General features: G+C 45.7%; 3 protein-coding genes across 3 annotated transcripts in view; 2 read left to right on the forward strand and 1 right to left on the reverse strand.

The window, feature by feature from the left end:
* Positions 1 to 13,003, reverse strand: part of T265_14466 (hypothetical protein) — a gene marked incomplete at both ends in the record, with an annotated part of 94,055 nt that extends 81,052 nt beyond the window's left edge. The window contains 2 exons of the mRNA XM_009173779.1: positions 2,831 to 3,070; positions 12,463 to 13,003. Of these exons, the coding sequence (XP_009172043.1) occupies positions 2,831 to 3,070; positions 12,463 to 12,984 (762 nt within the window). The remainder of the gene's footprint in view (positions 1 to 2,830; positions 3,071 to 12,462) is intronic.
* A 4,387-nt stretch (positions 13,004 to 17,390) lies between these two features.
* Positions 17,391 to 17,906, forward strand: T265_08076 (hypothetical protein; the record flags this gene model as incomplete). The annotated part of the gene is made up of 1 exon (XM_009173771.1): positions 17,391 to 17,906. One exon carries the CDS (start codon positions 17,391 to 17,393, stop codon positions 17,904 to 17,906), a length of 516 nt encoding a protein of 171 aa, XP_009172035.1.
* Positions 17,907 to 19,462: 1,556 nt separating this feature from the next.
* Positions 19,463 to 21,289, forward strand: part of T265_08077 (hypothetical protein) — a gene marked incomplete at both ends in the record, with an annotated part of 23,129 nt that continues 21,302 nt past the window's right edge. The window contains 2 exons of the mRNA XM_009173772.1: positions 19,463 to 19,523; positions 19,963 to 20,094. Coding sequence (XP_009172036.1) covers positions 19,463 to 19,523; positions 19,963 to 20,094 — 193 coding nt within the window. The remainder of the gene's footprint in view (positions 19,524 to 19,962; positions 20,095 to 21,289) is intronic.

Consider the following 21,289-nt stretch of genomic DNA (forward strand, 5'->3'; position numbering starts at 1 on the left):
ACCATTGACGGACATAGAGGGTGAAATTCTGTTCGCGTTGCGAAGCCCTGGCGGACTCGAGAGCGAATTGAACATCAACAACCTGGGGTGGAAGGGGAGGGGGAGGTGTCCGCCTTGGTCCTCTGGACGGAGACGGCTGTGTGTCAGGAAGCCTGTCGGGCAAATTCCAAACAATACTGAGCCGCAAATCCAGAATACCGGCCGTCATCTGGGGAGAAAAATAAACTGAATCCAATTTTGAATGAAACTCTTTGAAAGCTCGTTGGTTTGACGAGTGTCCTTCAGCGCTGATAGGTTTACTTTCGTTCTTGGGAGATGCCAGGTCTCAAGAAGGCTCAGTGGTTTAGGTGCGAACTTACTGACTGGAAGGTTTGGGGTTCGAACCCAACCCTGTCATGACAACTGCTCCTGTCTAGCCTCAAGCAATCTGGTACTTCCTTGCGAAGACATGAAAGTTATTCATCAAAAGTGCTACAGCTGAGAGACCTGAAAGATAGGTCTTGCGGAGACACGGATATACAACAAGAATGTGGCATACAGCTAGTTGAGCTGATCGAAATACAAACGTTTGATTCGTCATCAACTCGCTATTGATCACGCTGTTATCTCCAAAACATTTCCATTCTGTCCCATTCTTTTTATCTAGCTGATCGCGTGCACTTAAATGGAAGGTGTTCCGGCAACATGTGAGGCAGACACAGAGAAGAAAGTCCCAAAGTCCAAATGCTTGATAATCGTAAGGATAAAGGAAAATCCAAGAAATCTAATCAATGGTTCACCTTCGATGCACTTTCGTTTTCTTTCTAGCCCTTCTTTGTGCGGTACACCGTTCAGCTGTAGAACCCTTTCGGTGCTTAAATCCCATACCACCCGACGGAGCACAAGGGATGGGATACTGCCTAGACAGGGGAAGTCTAGATACAAAGGTCAGAGTCGAAACATGGGCTTTCCGGATAGCAAATTGAAGCTCCAATCACTGATTCGTCTCTTGTGCGGTGCAAGGAGAGAAAAAACGAAAGGACGGGTTACGAAGACTGACATCAGATTCATCTGGGATGGAACAAACACTACGTTCTTGAACCCTGCAACCGGTAGCTGGAAACTCACAACTGATGTTGCGAATGGACGATAGATTGGGTTGGAAGTATCATCATCATCAACGAAAGCATGACATTCGTGTTCAACACCGATGCTTCATTGCCGTGCAACCATTATTTATTTGAAAGCCTCATTGTGAAGAAAAGAATTAAGGTGGATGGAGAAGGGACTTAGTGCTAGCTTACCACAATCATTCCGAGGTGCCTACACCTCCAGACATTCACTCAGGCAATCTGGATAGAAACTGACAACAAGAACGCCACTGACATCGGTTGGCAGCCATATCTTGTAGTGTCTCCAACCAGGCACAGTGAGAATCACGCGGTCCCCATCCTGGAAGGCGAGTAGCACCGACAGCACCCAAGCGTTTCGTGATCTCCTTCACACTCCTCTGCCAAGTCAATGGTTGGCCACCTCTCTGTTTACGCCACTCCGAATTGAGCATGGAAAACTGCACTCTGTTTGGCAAATGATGGTTAGGCATATGCAAAACATGTCCCAAAAAACGTAGCTTTTGGTGTTGGGCACATTCTTCAATGGAAGTACCCGTTGCACAACTAAAAACTCGCCTTCTAACTGCCTCGTTACGGATTCACCAACATCAACCCACGCGAGCTATGGTTCTGAGACAACGATTGTCGAACACCTGAAGACGTCTCAGTTCCGCTGCTCGAATAGGCCAAGTCTCACAGCCATACAACAAAACGGCCCGTACTGTAGCTTGATACACACGTCCCTTCAGATTCAGGGATAAACCGTTCTGACGCCATAGGTGTCTCAAATTAGCAAACGCGACCCGAGCCTTGCATATTCGTCTATTGACCTCATCCGTCACACTAAAGTTGGAACTAATAAAACTTTTAAGGTACGTAAAACGTTCCACAACTTCCAGTATCTCTCCCTGGATTGTAAGTAGTGTTTTCAGTGACTGCATGCCCGGGAGTGAGTGCAAAATACACACAAAGGGATTTTGGTTAGTTCATCTCCTCCCTTTCGAAGACGAAAACGATGTACTCTGCATATCCCATATCAACAAGGTTTTCGTCGGAGGCCATTGGAACACCGGGGTTTTGGAGACCTTCCAACGTTCGTCTCATTACTTTATTGATCACGAAATCAAATGGGAATGGAGAGAGAGTGGCTACCCCTGACGGACACCGCTTTGTGTACGGAAACTTTTGGAGTGCTCTCGAACGCCCGGAAATAGGAGAGTGCAAAGACCTTATCATGTTCACAAACGTCTGAGGCATTGATTAGTGGATTCGAACCAAGCACCTTTCAGCCAGTAACCAGTGGGCTATCTCAAGACCATCTAATCTACTGTCATTGTAGCTCCCCTGGTTTATCAGAACCTCTAACCCAGTCATATTAAATTGTAGGTAGATACAGTCGGATCGGAGAGGAAGTAGTTGGGTCCTACCTGCGTGCATTACAGTCCCACTTACTGCCAGTCAATGGGGGCGCAGGCGGTGTCCCTAATTTCCGAGTTATTTTAGGGGGAATAAAATAGCCAGAACTGCACATCGAACGTTGAAAGTTCACACACACACACAAACCATAAAAGTCAAATCGACAGGAAAGTGGGCCACATCTCAAAACGGAGGGAGGCTGTATCTCAGAGGTGACCTTTGCAAAGAGGATGCCGGGGATGGATCAACATGAGAAATGAGAAAATTCGTTTCCGATCAACACCAAGACAGTGAATGCACAACGGGGACCAGGAACTGCTAACCTTCGAGTCCGGATCCACGCTTTTCAGCTCCAGCGGAAAAAACGCAGTCCATGGTTGCTCTCCGGCCGTCTGGGCGGAATTAGTACCGTGAAACAAGTGCCGCCGCCAGTCGAGCACAGTTGAGGCCACCAGGTTTGTACGGCCAGTATCAAATTCTCTCGAAACAACGACTATGTGTAAATGATGTGCTGAAGTGGAGTTTTCGAGTAGAATTTGTTGAGGCCCGGCGGATCGATTGTCCTGTGAAAGGCCGATGGAAAAAAACTTCGTGATATCAGATGTAAAGAGGCCCTAAGCAACTCGCATTGTACATTCCTCGAGAAAACATCGTCCTAATGGGGGAGTATCAAAACTTCGCCGCACGTTTTTTAAATGAACTATTAGTTGTGTGTGAGTGTCTTAAACGGTGTCTGTGAGCATACTGTGGGGTATTTTATCCCCTCTGGGATGGAAGACTGAAACGTGCTGGTCAACCTGGCGTCCCTATGCAAAGGTAGTTAATCCTCGAAACGAATTTCTAAACCCGAATAAAATCACAAGAAGTATCTAATATGGTGGCGAAAATGATGTCATTTTCAGATGGCTAGGTAAATAACGATGTGTGGTGCATTGATTTATTCCGCGCTTCAGCTTCAATCCGTATTTTACTCGCGTCAGGTTGCAATAAATGCTACTTGTGTTCTAAACTACCACCGAACCAGTCAAAAATCATTCAGCTGTATCACCCTTTCGGTGCCTAGGTGCCGTGCCACCTGAAGGAAGCAACAGGGGTGGGATACTGCCAGGTTGTCCAAGTCTGGACAGGGAAAGTCGAGATATCGAGGTCGGGTTCGAACCACGGACCTTCCGATCAGTAAATTGGCGCTCTAGCAACTGAACCATCTCGTCGCCAAAACGGTGAGCGAGTTTCCTAATGTGTAAGGACAGTTTATGGCCAGTCCTCACGTTGCCAGTCGTCTGCGTCAATAGCATATGATATCCACTGTGATGTTTCGTTTCAGGTCCGTGCGACGGGATTGGTCAACAAATGTGACTACTTGAAAGTAGCCAAGTAGTTAAAAATTATTTCTAACTAATAATTCTTCTGGTTATGCAGTTTGGATCTTAAGACGGAAGGTAACACGATCAGAATGTGTCTATTTTACTATACTAAGGCTGACGACTGTGTGAAAATTCAGAACGCACGAACATCAGCTACTCAGGGGCAATCCGCTCGGATTGGGACTCATTGGGTAGATACATCAGCAAGGGGCTACATCTATCTGATAAGTTCGACTCGAATAGAAACGCATGGTGGACTGCTCCTCAGAGCTAACTAGATCCTACGAATTTTGAATGCGGTTAAAACACTGAAAAGCAGGAAGATGAACAGTGGGGTTAACCTGAACAAGAAGGAGTTAAGGGGAATATGGACGATGGTGATGAATAGACGGACGCAAATGGGCGATGAAAGCTGAACAAAACACGGCTACACAGGTAATTCGGTAGGCGGAAGCGGCACACTATTTCTAGGTGATACAGACCGGACAACAGAGAGGGACGTTATGCCGTACATCAGACAAATGTCAGAGTGAAGAGCCGTCCGGCAGTTTGGGCGATTTGCTTACCTGCAGAGTTCGAGTGGAAAGGGGCTGTTTGCAACTTTCTACCACAGTCCATTTTCCATTATTCTCCCTTAGCTCTCATCCGATGTGCACTGTTCTGTGGAGCTCAGCTACAGGCTCGGACTCCTATGGAGGTGGCCAATAGCACACAAACGCTCACACTTGCCTCTACGATTTCCTCAGAACCTGTTCTGTTTTTATTGTAGTTCTTATTGCTCGAACCCTTAAGAAAGCCACTCTTGTGTTGACTGACACTTGCTGCGTTGCCCAAACCCGAAAACGTGATACGAGTACAGCTGTTTAAGAACTAGCGACCGCGAACTTCAGGTGCAGCTAGTTGGGACGGTGTTTGTATGGCGCTCGGGTCCTAGGCGTTCTCACCTGATTGGGTAACTGTAAACAGTAGCCTCTGTGTCGTTCATCTGTCCACTTCTGTTAGGACTAAAACTGTTCTCAGCACTTATGCACTAACCAACTTCAGTTGGGATTTGGCAAACAAAATACTTTTTATCCAGAAATAACCACTCTCTTGTCCACCACGAAGAGTTATGATATAGTCCTAACCACAAGAGAATTCAATGGGGAAGCAGAGCGACTCAGTTAATGGTGACAGGCTATATTTAGACTCGAGATGTATTGCGGACAATGAAGGTATTTTGAAATTCTGCACTGACCATCAGCTGTTGCTCCACAGTACCGGATTCAGATGGAATGGACGAGGTTGTGCCACCTGGAGTCGCCCCCAAAAGCCGAATAACTGTGCAGTTAGTGTCTGGCCACGAGATCGCGAGTTCAAAAGTCTTCAGTGCTACGTTAGATACGAACTCCTCATGACTCCCAGTGCATTTAGGCTTTTAGCACAAACTCAACTCAATTACAGGGTGGAATCTCAACCGAAAGTTCCCGAATCTCGTTATACCACCAACAATCCCACTAATAAAAAACAATCGTTCAGCTACAATACCCTTTCGATGCCTAGCACCCGAAGAACACAGTACCGGATTCAGATGGAATGGACGAGGTTGTGCCACCTGGAGTCGCCCCCAAAAGCCGAATAACTGTGCAGTTAGTGTCTGGCCACGAGATCGCGAGTTCAAAAGTCTTCAGTGCTACGTTAGATACGAACTCCTCATGACTCCCAGTGCATTTAGGCTTTTAGCACAAACTCAACTCAATTACAGGGTGGAATCTCAACCGAAAGTTCCCGAATCTCGTTATACCACCAACAATCCCACTAATAAAAAACAATCGTTCAGCTACAATACCCTTTCGATGCCTAGCCACCCGAAGAAAGCACGACGGATGGGATACTGCTAGGTTGCCCAAGCCTAGACAGAAAGAGTCGAGATGTTGGGGGTGGGTTCAAACCACGGACCTCTCAGATTCGCGCCCCAACAATCTCATTGTTGCTAACCTACTTCAGATGTTCAGATGCGTACACCTTAATGCTGTTTCAAGGTACGGCTACCTTATTCATGACCGTCTGCCATGGACATAGGCTATCTTCACTGAGCCCCTTTCTTTTAACTTTCTTTCCTCCCTTTTCCGGTGTATTGCTGTCAATTACGATCACGCTACTATGTTTGCAAACAAAGCAGTTCGCCGTCTAAGACCACCAATGGAATAGGCATTCTCCTCACCTCGTCACACCATGTTAAAAACTGTCGGGTGAAAACCTGAAACCCATCGGGGACGTTTTACAGCCCATAACAGAGCCTGTGAGTGCTTTAGCTAATCTCACTGCGGTGTGCCACAACACTAATACATAATCTAGGTTCTAGCAGCCGCAAGGCAAGTTCAAGCGCCTAGCCACCATAAAGTTGTGTCAGCACTGTCACCGCACATTTCTGAGGGATGCATCCAAAGTTGACGCTCCATACGAAAGGCTGGGGCGAACACTCATCCGGTGTTTTGGTGCGTGCGCGAAACGACAAATTTTTCCAAAAAAGAAAGCCACCAAATTAGGAAATTGCACTGCTCCCGGTCAACAGAAGTTTTTCGAAGCTCAATCAACCTCATCAAGCCTGTGAGGCTTTTTCGGCATATATCTCGCGCTTATTGACCGATTGAATTCACCTAGCCCTCTCGGATTGACTTCGTACGTGGCTAATGTCAGACATTTGGAGCCACATTCCAAACATCTCGCCCACTTCACCTCTTCGATGAAGGGAAGGCCAATGCATAACGGCAACTAATTTACTCGCCATTTAATCACGTGTTCTGTCAACGATCGCGCCAGTGGAGTATCCGCTTCGTGGATGCCGGCTCAGAGGTAAACGCAAGTACTCTCGATCTATACAACAACCGAGATGCTATAACATGGAGCTTGCTAGCAGCGAATGATAGCGCCGATAATGGATATGACCAGCGTTTGATTTCTTTCAACATGACTGGTATTTTTTACCGCTGGCGTCATCATCGCTACCAGTTAGTATGCGGATTTTACAGTTGATAATGACGATGAGCAATATTCCTATCCACTTCGACCTCCTTGTGGAGATCAAACGGTATCAGCCCATAGAAGGTAGCGAACAGAAAGCTGCAAGAGTAATTTTAGTGGATGAGGCTCTAATCACTACTGTGCCCACTGAAAAATTGGTCAAGATATGGCAAAACGACTCTCTAGTAGTGTTGCAACCCTCGATATCCGCGGTAGGTAACGTGATAATGAACGGAGGGGTTCGTCGGTCATTGTAAATGACACCTGCCTTGCAGCTGAGCCGGGACTGGACATATGTTCGAACTCAGTGTGTCCTAACCTTCTAACAATTCATGAGACCCGCCCCTGCATAGTGCCCCATAGAAGTCTAAAACTCTGCGTCTGCTGGGAGGTTACCGAACACTCATCAACATCATCCCAGACCGCTACCAGAAGACATCACGGTTGACCCAAATGGTGCATTCTCGAGGACTGAGCTAGGGACAAGTGGGAATATTCTGGAAACAACTTTGATCATGCCGTTCGGTCACTGTGACCTACGTCAGCGTCCACCGATGTTCCTCCCCGACCCCTTCCCACCGCACAAGCAAACGTCGCTGGGCCGTTTGATTGTAAGCCATTTGACCGGAGGGTCTTATGCCTCTCGCTGCTTACACTAAATAACTTAGACTCTATTCAGAATAAGGTGCAGTCAACAACATTAATGACAGAAAACATAAAGCAAACGTCGCTGGGCCGTTTGATTGTAAGCCATCTGACCGGAAGGTCTTATGCCTCTCGCTGCTTACACTAAATAACTTACACTCTATTCAGAATAAGGTGCAGTCAACAACATTAATGACAGCAAAACATAAAAAACACTCGTATTCGCTGCCGCACATTCATGCCATTTCTCCTGAATGAAGGGTTGTGGTGGAAAGAAAAAAATGTGGCAGGGAGGGGAACCTGGAGCTAACCTACCACAAATATTCAGCACTCAGCCGGGCAATCCGGATAGAAGCTGATGACATGAACGCCACTGACAAAGGTTTGCCTTAATATCGTCCACTCTACCTAACTAAGCATAAAGAGGTTCATATAGAACCCATCCTGGGAGACGAACAGCATCAACGGTGCCCAGTTAATCGTAAGGCCTTTCACCCTCTTCTGCCAGTCAGATTCCGGCAACCTCGAAATTTCCATTATTCCGAACTAGGCACAGGCCACAACTCAGCTTGCCCAGATCAGCCACCTTGATTTGCATAACCGGATCAACTCTGAGTAAAGTAACGTCCACTTCACTAAAGAACCGTTTTCTAACCATTCCATTCAACGACTCAGGATGATTTCACCTATAGTTCTGGGGTGTCGACAGTCAAAAAACAAAAATATCTCGCATCTTTCACCCGAAATGGCTAAGTCTCGCAGCCGTACAACAATACAGCCAGCGCTGAATTCTGATACAGGCTTCCTCTGAAACCCTTTTTAGGTCACAAGTGGAACAAATTGGAAAATGCGCAACTGGCCCTTGACACTTTGCTTTGAATCAATCTATCACATTAACGTCAGAGCGAACGCAACTTCCGAGATATATTACAGCCTTGGCTTCTGAGGGGCATGTTCAAAAACTATCCGACCCGCAGTGATTTCTTGATCTTTTTAAAAAAATGAGAAGAATACAGTCTGTATATCCCACGTTTATAAGGTTTTCCGTTGGAGAGATCTGAATGCCAGTGCTTTGGAGACCTTCTAGCGCTGACCTCATTACTTTATTAATGACAAAGTTACACTGAAATGGTGTAAATGGGCATCTTTATAGGGCACAGCTGCCCATAGGAAAGCTTCTGTAAAGCTCCCCATGCACTTCCACGCACCAACAAGTGTGGGAATACAAACAGGGCACGAAATTCACGAACTTTTGGAGCATACGCAGTTATACATGCGGAAACGGTTGACGAACTCGAACGGAAATTTGGTGTCAAGGAACAATGTGATTGTAAGGACTTAGTGCTAGCTTAACACAATCATTCCGAGGTGCCTACACCTCCAGACATTCACTCAGGCAATCTGGATAGAAACTGACAGCAGGAACGCCACTGACATTGGTTGGCAGCCATATATTGTAGTTTCTCCAACCAGGCAAAGTGAGAATCACGCAGTCCCCATCCTCGAAGGCGAGTCGTACCGACAGCACCCATGCGTTTCGTGATCTCCTTCATACTCCTCTGCCAAGTCAATGGTTGCCCACCTCTCTGTTTACGCCACTCCCAATTGAGCATGAAAAACAGCACTCTCTTCGGCATATGCATTTCGGGTTCCAACCAACGCAGCTTTTGGTGATAGACACATACTACAATGTAAGTACCCGTTGCACAACCGAAAACACGCTTTCTAACTGCCTCGTTACGGATTCGCCGACGCAAACCCACGCGAGCTATGGTTCTGAGACAACGATTGTCGAACACCTGAAGACGTCTCAGGTCCGCTGCTCGAATAGGCCAAGTCTCACAGCCATACAACAAAACAGCCCGTACTGTAGCTTGATACACACGTCCCTTCAGATTCAGGGATAAACCATTCTGACGCCGTAAGATCACCTATATACATTTCATTCCTTCGACACTTGACGAAGTATGAGGACGCGATTCACACACCCCATCAAAAATCCTACTTGCACTCATCGATGTAAAATAAGCGATAAAAACAGTCTGGTTGCAATGAAAGTCAGGCTAAGTCTTCTTTGCCTTTGACGCTCAGTACCAGCACGTCTTTCGAAAATGAGTACTGCTATGGATCCACCTCAGTGGACTGGAACATTATTTTCCCACCATCCGGAGTCAACCAAATCAGATAAGCACCAATTGAGGATTTAATTCCATCTCTAAACAGGGAAGGTGGCAGTTCACTAGGAACAGCAGCTCGGTGACGCTAGGGGAAGAAAAGGCATTCGTTTGTTTGCGAAGCCGCCCGAGGGTTCCAAGTCCACTACCCAGGACTGCGTTGCGGGTCTGGATTCCGACAGGGCAACTGAAAGTTGTTGTTGCCAGTGTTCAGCTCAACGATTCGGGAGTCCATCTTTTCTGTGGACATAAAAGCCTTTTTATTAGTGACTTCTTCGTTCATGGGAGGCATTTTGGACTTTTTTTCCACATCTGCTGAAATACTTTACGCGAATTTCCCTGCGTTCTCTACATTCCCAGCTTTCTGGACTCACAAAGCTTGTCGACAATTCTTTGAGTGGTATTATAGTCACCACCGGAAGGAATATTTGTCCGGGCTTCGAGAACTTTAAGTATTGTTCAAAATTCATTGCTTAGATCTTAGTTAGTTGCGCCTCTCCACAAGCGGAGAGTCCCACACCTTGCAGGGTTGCGGACAGTACCTTACAGGAAATGAAAATGACCTCAGTAGTTGGTTCCGGTAAGTTCGTCTCATAGCACGGTTCAATAGCCTCTCGATGGCCAGACATATCTTGCGCATCTTTCGAGCAGAGCGCAACGAGAAGTAGCAACGAACGCGCGCATGGTCCGGATCCACCTAGATGCTACAGAACCGGCGACAATCAGTTACTGATTAACACCACATATAACTAATGACTAATGCTCCCCGGTTGGCACGCGGGGAGCAACAGATGGCCATGCAGCTCCAGCTAGTACGTAAGGTAAAAGAAAAAAATCGTTAGGCTGTGGCACTCTTTCGGTCCATAACTTCCATGTCACCAGAAGGAAGCACGAGGGCTGAAACACTGCCAGGTTGCCCAAACCTAGACAGGGGAGGTCGAGTTCAAACTACTGACCTTCAGGTCAGCAAATTCGCGCTCTAACCACTTGGGCCACCTCGCCCCAGTAGGGTACAATAACACAGAGACAGTCTGTGCTCAGCGTATAACTGTAGCGGACGTTTGTCGTTGCCCGTGGCTCTCGATTCCAGTCCAACCTAACCAGCCACTTGAGAACCAGCCGCGCCAAGCCTAATACTTGCACATTCATAATAACATTCTAATAACAATATCAGAGCCGTAAACGACTCCGGCACAGCTGTCCTAAAACACTGGACAGCATTGATCTTGTGATTTCGTACTTTATTCTTCCAGACTTTTGCTACCACTGGGAACCTATTAAGTCACATTTGGGTGTGAAATATCAATTATTTATAGCTCCGACCCGTATTTTGTTTAGGCGCTGGGGGATCAGTCGTTTGTAGTCTTTACTAATTCCATCATCTAGTCGTAGCATCCAAAGAGAACTTTGGCACCTCAACATTGTGGCACAAAAGCTCCGGCCCGACCCATATGCATATGGGCTTAGTGGACATTTTACAACCCCTGGAGTTATGGTCTGATCGCTACAGACCATGCAATGCTATGTTGATGAATTAAACCTTCTCAATACAATAGTTACTGTCCATTTCTTCATAAGACGTTTCCTTCGCAAACAGCGGCGCCGAAAACACTAGCAGCCTCAAAGGTTCACAGTTTGACAGCCTCAGAAACTTAATGAATTCGATCATTATAGCATGCGTGCTAAAGCTTGTCATACCCAGATGAGCAGCATGACTGACAAATTTCATCCTAAGCTTATAAAACCCATCAAAGCTTTGACAGTGGTCACTGGGCTAACAACACCCCTCAGGTCCTCTCAAGCATGGCTTCATAATAAGAGCAGAACTGGGGGGCAGATGGCCCAAGTGGTTGGAGCGCGAATTTACTCACCGGAGGGTCCGTGGTTTAAACCCGACCTCTGCCTCTCAACTGCCCCTGTTTAGGCTCGGGCAACCTGGCAATATTGCAGGCCCTCGTGCTTCCTTTGGGTAGCATGGCAGCTGGACACTGGAGCGGTGTTTTTTTGGGACCCCCAGGGCCGAATGACTCATCGACTGGCCACTGCGATAATTTGGAAAATAGGTTTCGATTGTCACCATGGCGTTTCGTTTATCGAAAACCCTACTTCTAGATTATGCCGACTCAAACCCAACGGTACTCTCTCACCAAGTCGTAAAGCTTTTGATTCGCAAACCCTGAAAAACTATACCCATTTTTCTACAGGGCTAGGAAGAAAATTAAAGAATCTTTGGGTGTTCTCGGCGAGGTGGGGTTATCATATTGTCTTGAAATGCCTGTCACATTAGCCCATCGACGTGCACCAACTGCACTTTCGTCCTTACATTCAACAGTTTTAAAGCCAAATGAGGGGATCCTGTAGGGTTTCGGACAGCCAGATTAAGTTGGGGAACTCGGATATCGTTCGGGTTAAAAATTTCAAGCAGTTCACATATCTACGGCGTTATATCGCAACTTGGGAGGGTAATCTCCTACTTAGAGTTAATGCAACCTGAACAGCTTCTGCTTATATTCGTCTATAAATTGAAATGAACTTTTTAACCCCCTCATTACAAAGGCATTGACAAATTGGATTGTAAAGAAGCGATACGCCCATATGCTGGAAGGCTGCGGAAGCCCAACTGAAGAAGTGGAGAGTAAGAAGTTCGGTTTAATGAGCGCGAATATAAAAAGGATGAATTGTAGAAATGGTCCTTTTTCTACGGGTGAAAGTGCGCTAGAGAAACTGATAGACTTGTCATGATGAATGGTTCATTATCTCTGAACTTACTTCGGTATCTGTCGTCAATGGAAGGCAAAACTCCTCTCCAAAGTTAACTTCGCTTGTGAAAGGCGCCGGTTTCGAGCAGTCACGGTAACGTCCACAAGCAAGATGAATAATAACAGCTGATTTAACCTGTCCTTTTTCTTCAAGAATATAATCCCTGTAACTCCCTATGTGTTCTATGAAGGCAGTGCCTCTGAATATTTCCACAACAAGCCCAACAGTGAATGGTGGTTTCTGCTCTACATCACAAATGCCATTCGAAAAAGATGTTTTTCCACTGTGGATTGTTTCAAATTCCGGTGTATTAACTTCTTTGGCGCTTGGAACGTTTGGTAGAACCACGTGAAGTATTGAATCGATGATTCCCGCAGATCTCAGTACTTCTAACGCTTTTTCCTTTGAAGCCAAATTGCGATCTGCATTTGGAATACACTTCAGCACCTTGTTGATTTTTTTGGCGTTCTTTTCGTCAGCTATCACCTGGTTAATCAAACTACGCCACAGTATGTCCTGACCCAAATCCATCCGTTGCGATAATAAACAGTGCTACCAAATGTTCCGCTTCTGAACGACCTTCAAATATGAATAAGCTCATTGGGCTAGATAGGTCCCGCAGATTCCAAACCAACTTGGTCTCTTGAGATTCTACAGATGCAGTAGGAGGCGAAAGGCACGGTGACTCGTACAGTAGGGTGTTCAACTCTGTGGATGGGTAGCAAAAAAACAACAAAATAAATTTGTAGGACGCGCTTCCTTTATTGTTGGATTGCTGAATAATCCCAAACTGGACTCCAACAGCTTTGACCTTCCCAGGGCCCATTAGGCAAGCGCGGTCTCCGAGTTCCTATCGCTCTCATGTTGTACTCGAACACGAATTGGACAAGTCTCGACAAGTACACTCATTTCCAAGTCAATTTAGCATTCACATGTGGTTCGAATGAGTCTGCTATGTCGTGGACTCGTACACAGTATGAAAGCTTTTGATCAAACTTCAAGATTCGGATTCCTTCACGTTGTTCAGTAGGCTCTGATCACTCATAGGGAACGATCAAGAGAAACAGCACAAAACTGCTGCTTAGTTTCTCAGTGCTTCGCACTGATCTTGCCAAAACGTGGTATCATATAAAAATTACGCATTACGATTTACATGCAGCATGATCAACTGTTTGAAGTAAGTTATTCCACACACCACCTTCCCGAAATGAGGAAATCCATTATAATGAACGTTCACCCTCCAATTTTGGAAATTATTTAACCGAGTCCCTGCCCAGTAATTGCGGAGAAAGTGGTGAAAAATTCATCGGTTCAACTTTGTTTGTGCGAGGCACAAGTGTAGAGTCCCCTCGGATGTAACGATGAACCAGGGAAAAGAGTGAACAATTTGACAAAGCACTCTATAATCAACGGATTTGAGTTCGTAGATGGCTACTTAGCAGCCTTCTGGAGACTTTCAGTGTGTACCGCGCATTTTTTGCGTTTTGAGTGGACAACTTGGTTGGCGGATCCATGCACCGACCTGAGGTAGACCCCCATGGAGTAGTTGTAGATGCACAACAGTTGAATGAGACGGACGTACCCGACAGCAGCCACGTGCTTAAATCCATTTTGGTATCTGTCTTCATAGTATGCACTTCGCCGTTCTCGCCATGCGTGACTCTACGATTCTCTTCAGAACTACCTATCGAGGTAGATGCAAGTCGACTGACCCCCGTCGTGAGGTCTTTAGTTTCATTCAGAAAAGGCTGACTTTTCACACTCCGAAATTTCATGCCGTCAGCCAGAAGAAGACGCGAATGCGCATTCGGAAGGTCATTTGCGTAGATGCGAAAAACGAGGTGTTATTAGACGGATCCTTGTGGAGCTCCAATAGAGACAGGCGAGGTGGTATAATATTTTTGGCCGGCTTTCACTCAGAGCGTTTTACAACAACACCGTGATTCGAGGTAGAATTTCTTGTTGAATCATGTAGGATTGTTGCCTGTGGAGCGACAGACTTGTGATCCTGGATCAACTGCTTCAATCGGTCAAAATTTATCGTCCCCGATCTCGGTAGATTTAACCGCTCTACTTCGGGTCTGTCTGAAAGGATTCCCACGAGGGCACATGGCACGCTTGTGTGCCTCCTGTCCCGGCGTTTCCGACACCTCCCCATCAAATATGCGCTAGCTCTACCCTCAGAGTCCGGTTGACGTGGATCATTTGTTCCTGAAGTGAGCTGTCCCCCAATGTCGAATATTTTGAACTTTGTACTGCGCCTGCTGTTCAAAGACTGGACGTGAACATGCTTCTGTTTTTTCTTGAGCTCCTGAACTCAGTTTTGCCGTCAAGGTGTCTGATCGATATCCAGTCGGTTCCCTTTTGCGTTGGACCAAACCACTGATGAGTATTGCTCTCAATGCACCCAAGTGCTTTTACAGGTGACTGAATTTTGAATTCATCAAGCGCCTGCCAACTGGGCGAAATTTATATGGCTTATTAGACCGCACTTGCGTTACGCTTATGTTTGTACGGAATTTCAGGACTTCCGTATTCGGTATAACCAGCTCCTGTACGTCGGACTTTGAGGTTCAGGGTTATCAAATATGGGACTTTGGTTACTTGTGATAAATGAATTCATGATGAGACTGGCCGATTTTGACGGAGCGGCACCCAGGGGTTGGTGGCTTGGCATGTTCAGAACAGTGTTTTTTCTTGAGCTCCTGAACTCAGTTTTGCCGTCAAGGTGTCTGATCGATATCCAGTCGGTTCCCTTTTGCGTTGGACCAAACCACTGATGAGTATTGCTCTCAATGCACCCAAGTGCTTTTACAGGTGACTGAATTTTGAATTCATCAAGCGCCTGCCAACTGGGCGAAATTTATATGGCTTATTAGACCGCACTTGCGTTACGCTTATGTTTGTACGGAATTTCAGGACTTCCGTATTCGGTATAACCAGCTCCTGTACGTCGGACTTTGAGGTTCAGGGTTATCAAATATGGGACTTTGGTTACTTGTGATAAATGAATTCATGATGAGACTGGCCGATTTTGACGGAGCGGCACCCAGGGGTTGGTGGCTTGGCATGTTCAGAACAGCACCTCGTAACTGTGTTTACTTCGGCTGCCATGTCAAGCGAGATCTACAGCGCTGGCTTTTTTCTGACTAACCGGCCAACGGTTGTATGGTCTCCGCAATACCCCCAGGGTCAAAGTCAACGCTTATGGCTGATTTACGACTAAGCTTCTCGAGTTGTTTCCTTAGAGCTGACCCATTCCAGCTCAGGCCTTATGACTTAAAGTTAAAAGCTGCGCCTTCATCTTCCGCTGGGGAAATAAGCGAAGATAGTGCCATATGTTCTAGTTGCTCTGTCCTCACGAGGCGTGCCCCACCTCAAGCATCATTGTGTTTGGCGGTCAATGGGTCTGCCGCAATTGAGCAGAGGCTAAAAATTGTAGTCGCAACCGCCTTGTTCAGTTGCTCTTTGAAGAAAAACTACCGTCGGGTTGTTTATAACATTAGAATCTGCATACCTGTCGAGAAGAATAACCTTGTCTCCCCACCTTAGGGATCGGCTGTCGGATATACGCCTATAATAAGGAAGGCTTTATCAATTCTGATAAGCTGCCCCAACGTCCTCCTTAAGGCTTTTGGATGATAGTGTGACCAAAGGTTAGAAAGATCGCTTGCCGTCCTTTCCAAAAAACCACTTTGCGTACAGATTTAGTAAGGATACCATCAACAAGCAATCTTGCCACTTCCTTCCGGGCGGTGGTTCTGAAAATCTGCTCCTAAACGATCATTAGGTGCCCTTTCATGCGTCTCTTCGCTAACGACCCCGTAGTGGTATCTACTGAGTCATCAGTGAGCTTGATCGCTTTCTTCGCGGCCAAATGTACTGGGATGTATCCATTCAGGGAGTAACGCTTAGTGTCAGCTTTGGTCCAGGCTGCTACATTTTTTGCGTTTGAATCATTCAACATCTTCCAAACGAATGCCATTTTTTCTCCAGTGTCCCTATTAAAATGGAGTATTTGCTCTGTGTATTCAACTTAGGAAGGAAAACTGTCGATAAAAGTCTGGTTATTTGTGGAATGCACAGCACCCTGAGGTAGAGGCAAGTGACACAGACGAAGTAGGGGGAAGAGTTGTGTAATTCGTTTATTTTGGCATTTTGCAAACTAATACGCCTAAAATGCCAACAGGCGCTGGGGGCGTGTAGTTGTATTCCACATTTTACACTTTATGGACATCCTTTTGTCCGCTCCGGGTATCGACTACAGATGGCTCTGGCCACGAGAAGCCTGTCATACTATAACCCAAAACAATGAATAGGTGGAAGCGTAGCTGAAATGGAGCGCAACCAGACTTAGTTTTTTCACAGCTTGTACTTAAGTAAAAAATTTCATACATCTGACCTTCAAATATGGGTTGTACGCAAAGTATTTTGGTGCCAAATTTGCGCGAGCAAAAAACTAAACCAGTTTCGTATGTGGTGGTTTGCGTAAATATTTCCTCCAAACCGCCTCGCAAGCTCCGGGAACACCACTTGGAAAATGCTAGAGGCAGGAGGCGGTCTTTCACTCAGGGCCATGATTACTGTTGTGAAAGCATTTTTCCACCCCCGAAAACTATTAGCGAATAGGAAGGAGGCCATGTTCTCGCTCCCAGTGACCTCTCTACACATTGGTTTCACATGAGGCTTCTACTACTTCGGAAATGACTCTTCTACCGCCCGCCAATCTCGCAGCATATTTACCTTAGCCACAGAAAATAACCTTGCCCTCAAGTCCACGGAAGCCCAAATTGAATGTTCCATGTTACCCATTACACCAATTCCAACAGAGCAACCGCTAGAGCGCATCTTCTTACCACAAATGTTATCTGTACGCCGTCCATCTGCCCATATCTCCCGTTGTAACCTAGCGAGCATAAAGTACTCCCTATAGATTAATGAAACACTCCATCTCAACAAGAGTTAAAAGTACACAGAGCGTCACGACTACAGCCACAAACGGTCAGAAACCCTCCTCCTTCAATTTTATCGCCCGTTTCCGCTCAAATAGAGCAGTGTTGCCCAATTCCAGCATGCCCCTACGACCAGATGGTCAACCATCCCAACACCATCGTCCCTATTTTCATGCCTATAACCGCAACCTCACTTCCAATGGAATCGTTATAACCACTCGTACGGCCGAATCTCATCCTCACGGCTCTCTGCCTTCTGAGCGAAACCCTGCTATTATACGCCTAAGCGATACCTCCCCTTTCCAGACTGACCAATTCATCTATCTGTTTACCCAAGCTAATCATTGTTTTCTAACCTATGGGTTAAATCCAGCAATTTTTACAGGGGGATATCTGGTTGACTGCATCCACAATCACGATGCTGACTTCATGGACAAAAGTGCCGACTTTACACAGGTTCCCCCTATGCTCCCTCAGCTGTTGATGGTTTCCTGGACTTGAATGTCCCTGAAATCATCATCCGGCCGGCACATTACATGAGGCCAAATGCGGTCGCCCTGCGATTTACATGCTCATATATACCGTGACACTCCGGGTTCCACGGTGCAAATATCACTCCCATAATCTTTCTTCGTCTTGCTCATTCAAATGCTTTTAAACCCAGCCACCAGCCGTCTTGGATTCCCTCCTTCTAAACAGCACACCAGTTTTGTACGCCACCACCACCGTATTGGAAAAGTTTATTGAATTATCGAATCACAAGATAATGGAACGCAGACAAAGGACGGTCTGATAAGATCTGCCGTCGAGCCTACAATAGATGGGAAATCCAACGAATAACTCAAGAAATATGCAAACCACAGCGCAAAACCAGCTGCAAACGACCCAACGAAATCATGAAACATCTTTCTTTTGCCCGGCCAAATATATTACACAGAGCCTCCCCTGTAGAAGGATGAACGCAGGGACATATGTTCCCACCGACCTCGAAATGGTAATGTCTCGTTCAATCACAAAGAAGCGTTTGCAATGGATAACCGAGCACCGTCCGTCCGTAAAAAACGCACTTTTGCTACTAATATATTTACGTAGTCTCCAGCGTCTTTCAACCCTGACAACAATGGCGTTTTCAAAGCACTTAGCTCAAGGAATGACTCTGAAGTAGGCTATTATCTACGTTGTTCTAATTACGACAAATGTGCAACAAAGCCTCATACGTCTGAATCGAATTTTTTGAAGTAAACTTCAGTCAGCCAAGAAGTTTTCTGAGGGCTTATATTCACAAAGCATGCCCATGACTTCCTTTCGGCGAATATCAACGAGAAAATTTAAAACTTCACTAGCTGGATACCATCGACTTTGGTCTTTTTTCTACCTTAAGATATTTTCACAAGGCTGGAAATTTTCCGGCAAGAGGTTTAAATCAATATACACCATTCTCTGGAGAATTTCGGAGTTTCATTGGATCTTTGCTGAAAAACTGCGTTAGATTTTTATGGGTTTTTGAGCAAATTCACAAGGTCTTTTAGGACAACGCTGGACTGACAGGTATCGATGGAATGAAAGTGAGAAAGACAGAAGGACACATTGAGGGTATGAAGACCGGAACACTCAGGGCCGATTACCTGCGTGACCACAGTGCACCACTCAAGTGCCTTGAAGACCGACATACAACTGGTTGTTACAATGAAAGCCCCTGAGAAATAATTCGACCTATTACATGAAGCCTGCTGGTTGCTGATCTAAAGTTACTGCGCCAAAGCAACAAACACTCTAGCATCCGTTTGAAGCAGAATAATAAAACCGGAGGCTAAAGTAAGCTCATTCAAAATGATACAATTGACATCCTCGGCTTTGGCTGACGTAATCTAATGAAATAAACTTGTGACACAAACGGTCTATTAATGGCAGATTAGCTGCCCAACGCGGTTTAAGGGATCATAATTTTCCCCATGGATAAAAGGGGAACAAACCTCATGAGTTGAATATCTGCAGGAGTTGATTCAGAGTTGGCGCACACTCCAACCATGGTGGTTCTAGGGTCTGTTCGCACAAAAATGGTCCTCGAATTATCGGCACAAGCCTTGGCCGCCAAACTAAACAAGAGCCTTGGATCCGGTGAGTAATTGGCACAAAATAAAAAACCGGCCAGTTTCAAACGCAGTGGCCTGTCTTGTGTTCGTCATATTTGCCGCATTTTTTTCTACTGACTGTTTTCCGCTGAAAATTTTGCTGCGACTGAGTGAGTCCGAGTCACTAAACTATCTCGACAAGCTAAAGCATTTCTAGCCTGGGCGGCTTCGATCAGCACCCACTCCGGTCCTGAGCCGCCAGCTGGTCCATACTCCAGAACCTTTTTGGTTCGAATAAAGACTTACGTACAGATAATTCATTTTGCTTTATGTGTGGTCAAGCCGAAAAGTAGCCAAATCTGTCGCATTTTTGTTGCAATTTGCTTTAATTAATCTCCTTATTGATTAGCCACACCATGCACATGCAGCGCTATGGCTTCAGATTTGGCAATTGGTGGCTGACTATTCAGTTTCATTCTCCATAGCGTGTGACAAGGCGTCGAAAGAATACACGAAGCACAATTATGTGGCATTTGTGCGTGCATCGGGTAACCAAAGCACCGAAGCTGTTTTACTACAAACGCGGCAGGCGCCCGGGAAGATCGAAGGAAAGCCGAGTAATTCGAACAAACTACTGATAACGAGCAATACGCTAGGCACCGGATGTCCTATATTTTTTGTTCAAGGAGACAGTCAAATCCTGCTATCTTAAAACAATGAAAAGTTTTTCAAGTTTTTATGCGGTTAAGGTTCTGTAAACCGGCGGCTAACAGAAGGGGAGTTGAGCACCTCCTGGGCCCTGCTGAAGTATGCAATACCGTCGCATGAAGTGCGGCAGTTTGTAGCCGATGAATGTGGCATGATATTCATCACTCAGGACACATAAACCTACAGCAAGAATTGTTCAACATGTAATACAGGAGTGTTACTTTCACATATCTTGTGTCCATGGGCACAATTTAGGCTGTAACAAGTTAAGTGAACTATTTGGGCTGCAGAAATAACCGCAGATGTCGTCCGCTATATGCAATCTATCTTTCGTCGGAATTAGTGATATCCCATTTCATTAAGCACCGTTCTTGAATTTGTGTTGATCAATGACCTTGAAGATTAGCTCACTCAAACAAATCAGCCACAGAGAGGTTGCAGAAAAATGCCTTACACGTAGACATTCTGGACAATAAACTGCAAACTTTAAAACCTCGTAGCTTTCAAGAAATGGATTTCATTCGGTGTACGGCGAGCGACATTATGCACTGGAGTTCCACACACGGTTGATGATGTGGCGTTTTATAACTTTATTTTACTTCCATTATAACACTACGCATTTCATCAATTGCATAATCGTTTTTGGTTTGGATACGAAAAGCTACAAAAACGCGCACTTGTACGATTTCACATAATACAAGTGTGGTCACGTGCTTCAACTCTCTCTTCTGATTTCGCTCGCGCTTGCAGCGGTCATTCGCGAGTCTCATGTACTAACTCTGGTACGAAAACATTTCACGCCATCATCGAAATCTATTATATGTGAGAACTCTTCGGAAGAAGACCACTGGACCACCATAATTGCATTATTGTTTATTCGCTGACCTGGGCCAACGGCGAACTATTTTACAGAGAACAATTATTAGTGAGATTGTTCCATCTGACCTGGGCCAACGACGAACTATTCTAAAGAGAACAATTGTTGGTGGGTCTGTTCCGTCTGGTCTCTTTATTTTTGTATACCAAACCAAGCGTAATCATTTTTATAACTTTGCCACACACTCCTGATAAACTAACTTATTGGGTGGCCAGACCACTACAAAT

This window comes from Opisthorchis viverrini (genome assembly GCF_000715545.1).
Source record: "Opisthorchis viverrini unplaced genomic scaffold opera_v5_201, whole genome shotgun sequence".
NCBI lineage: Eukaryota > Metazoa > Platyhelminthes > Trematoda > Opisthorchiida > Opisthorchiidae > Opisthorchis > Opisthorchis viverrini.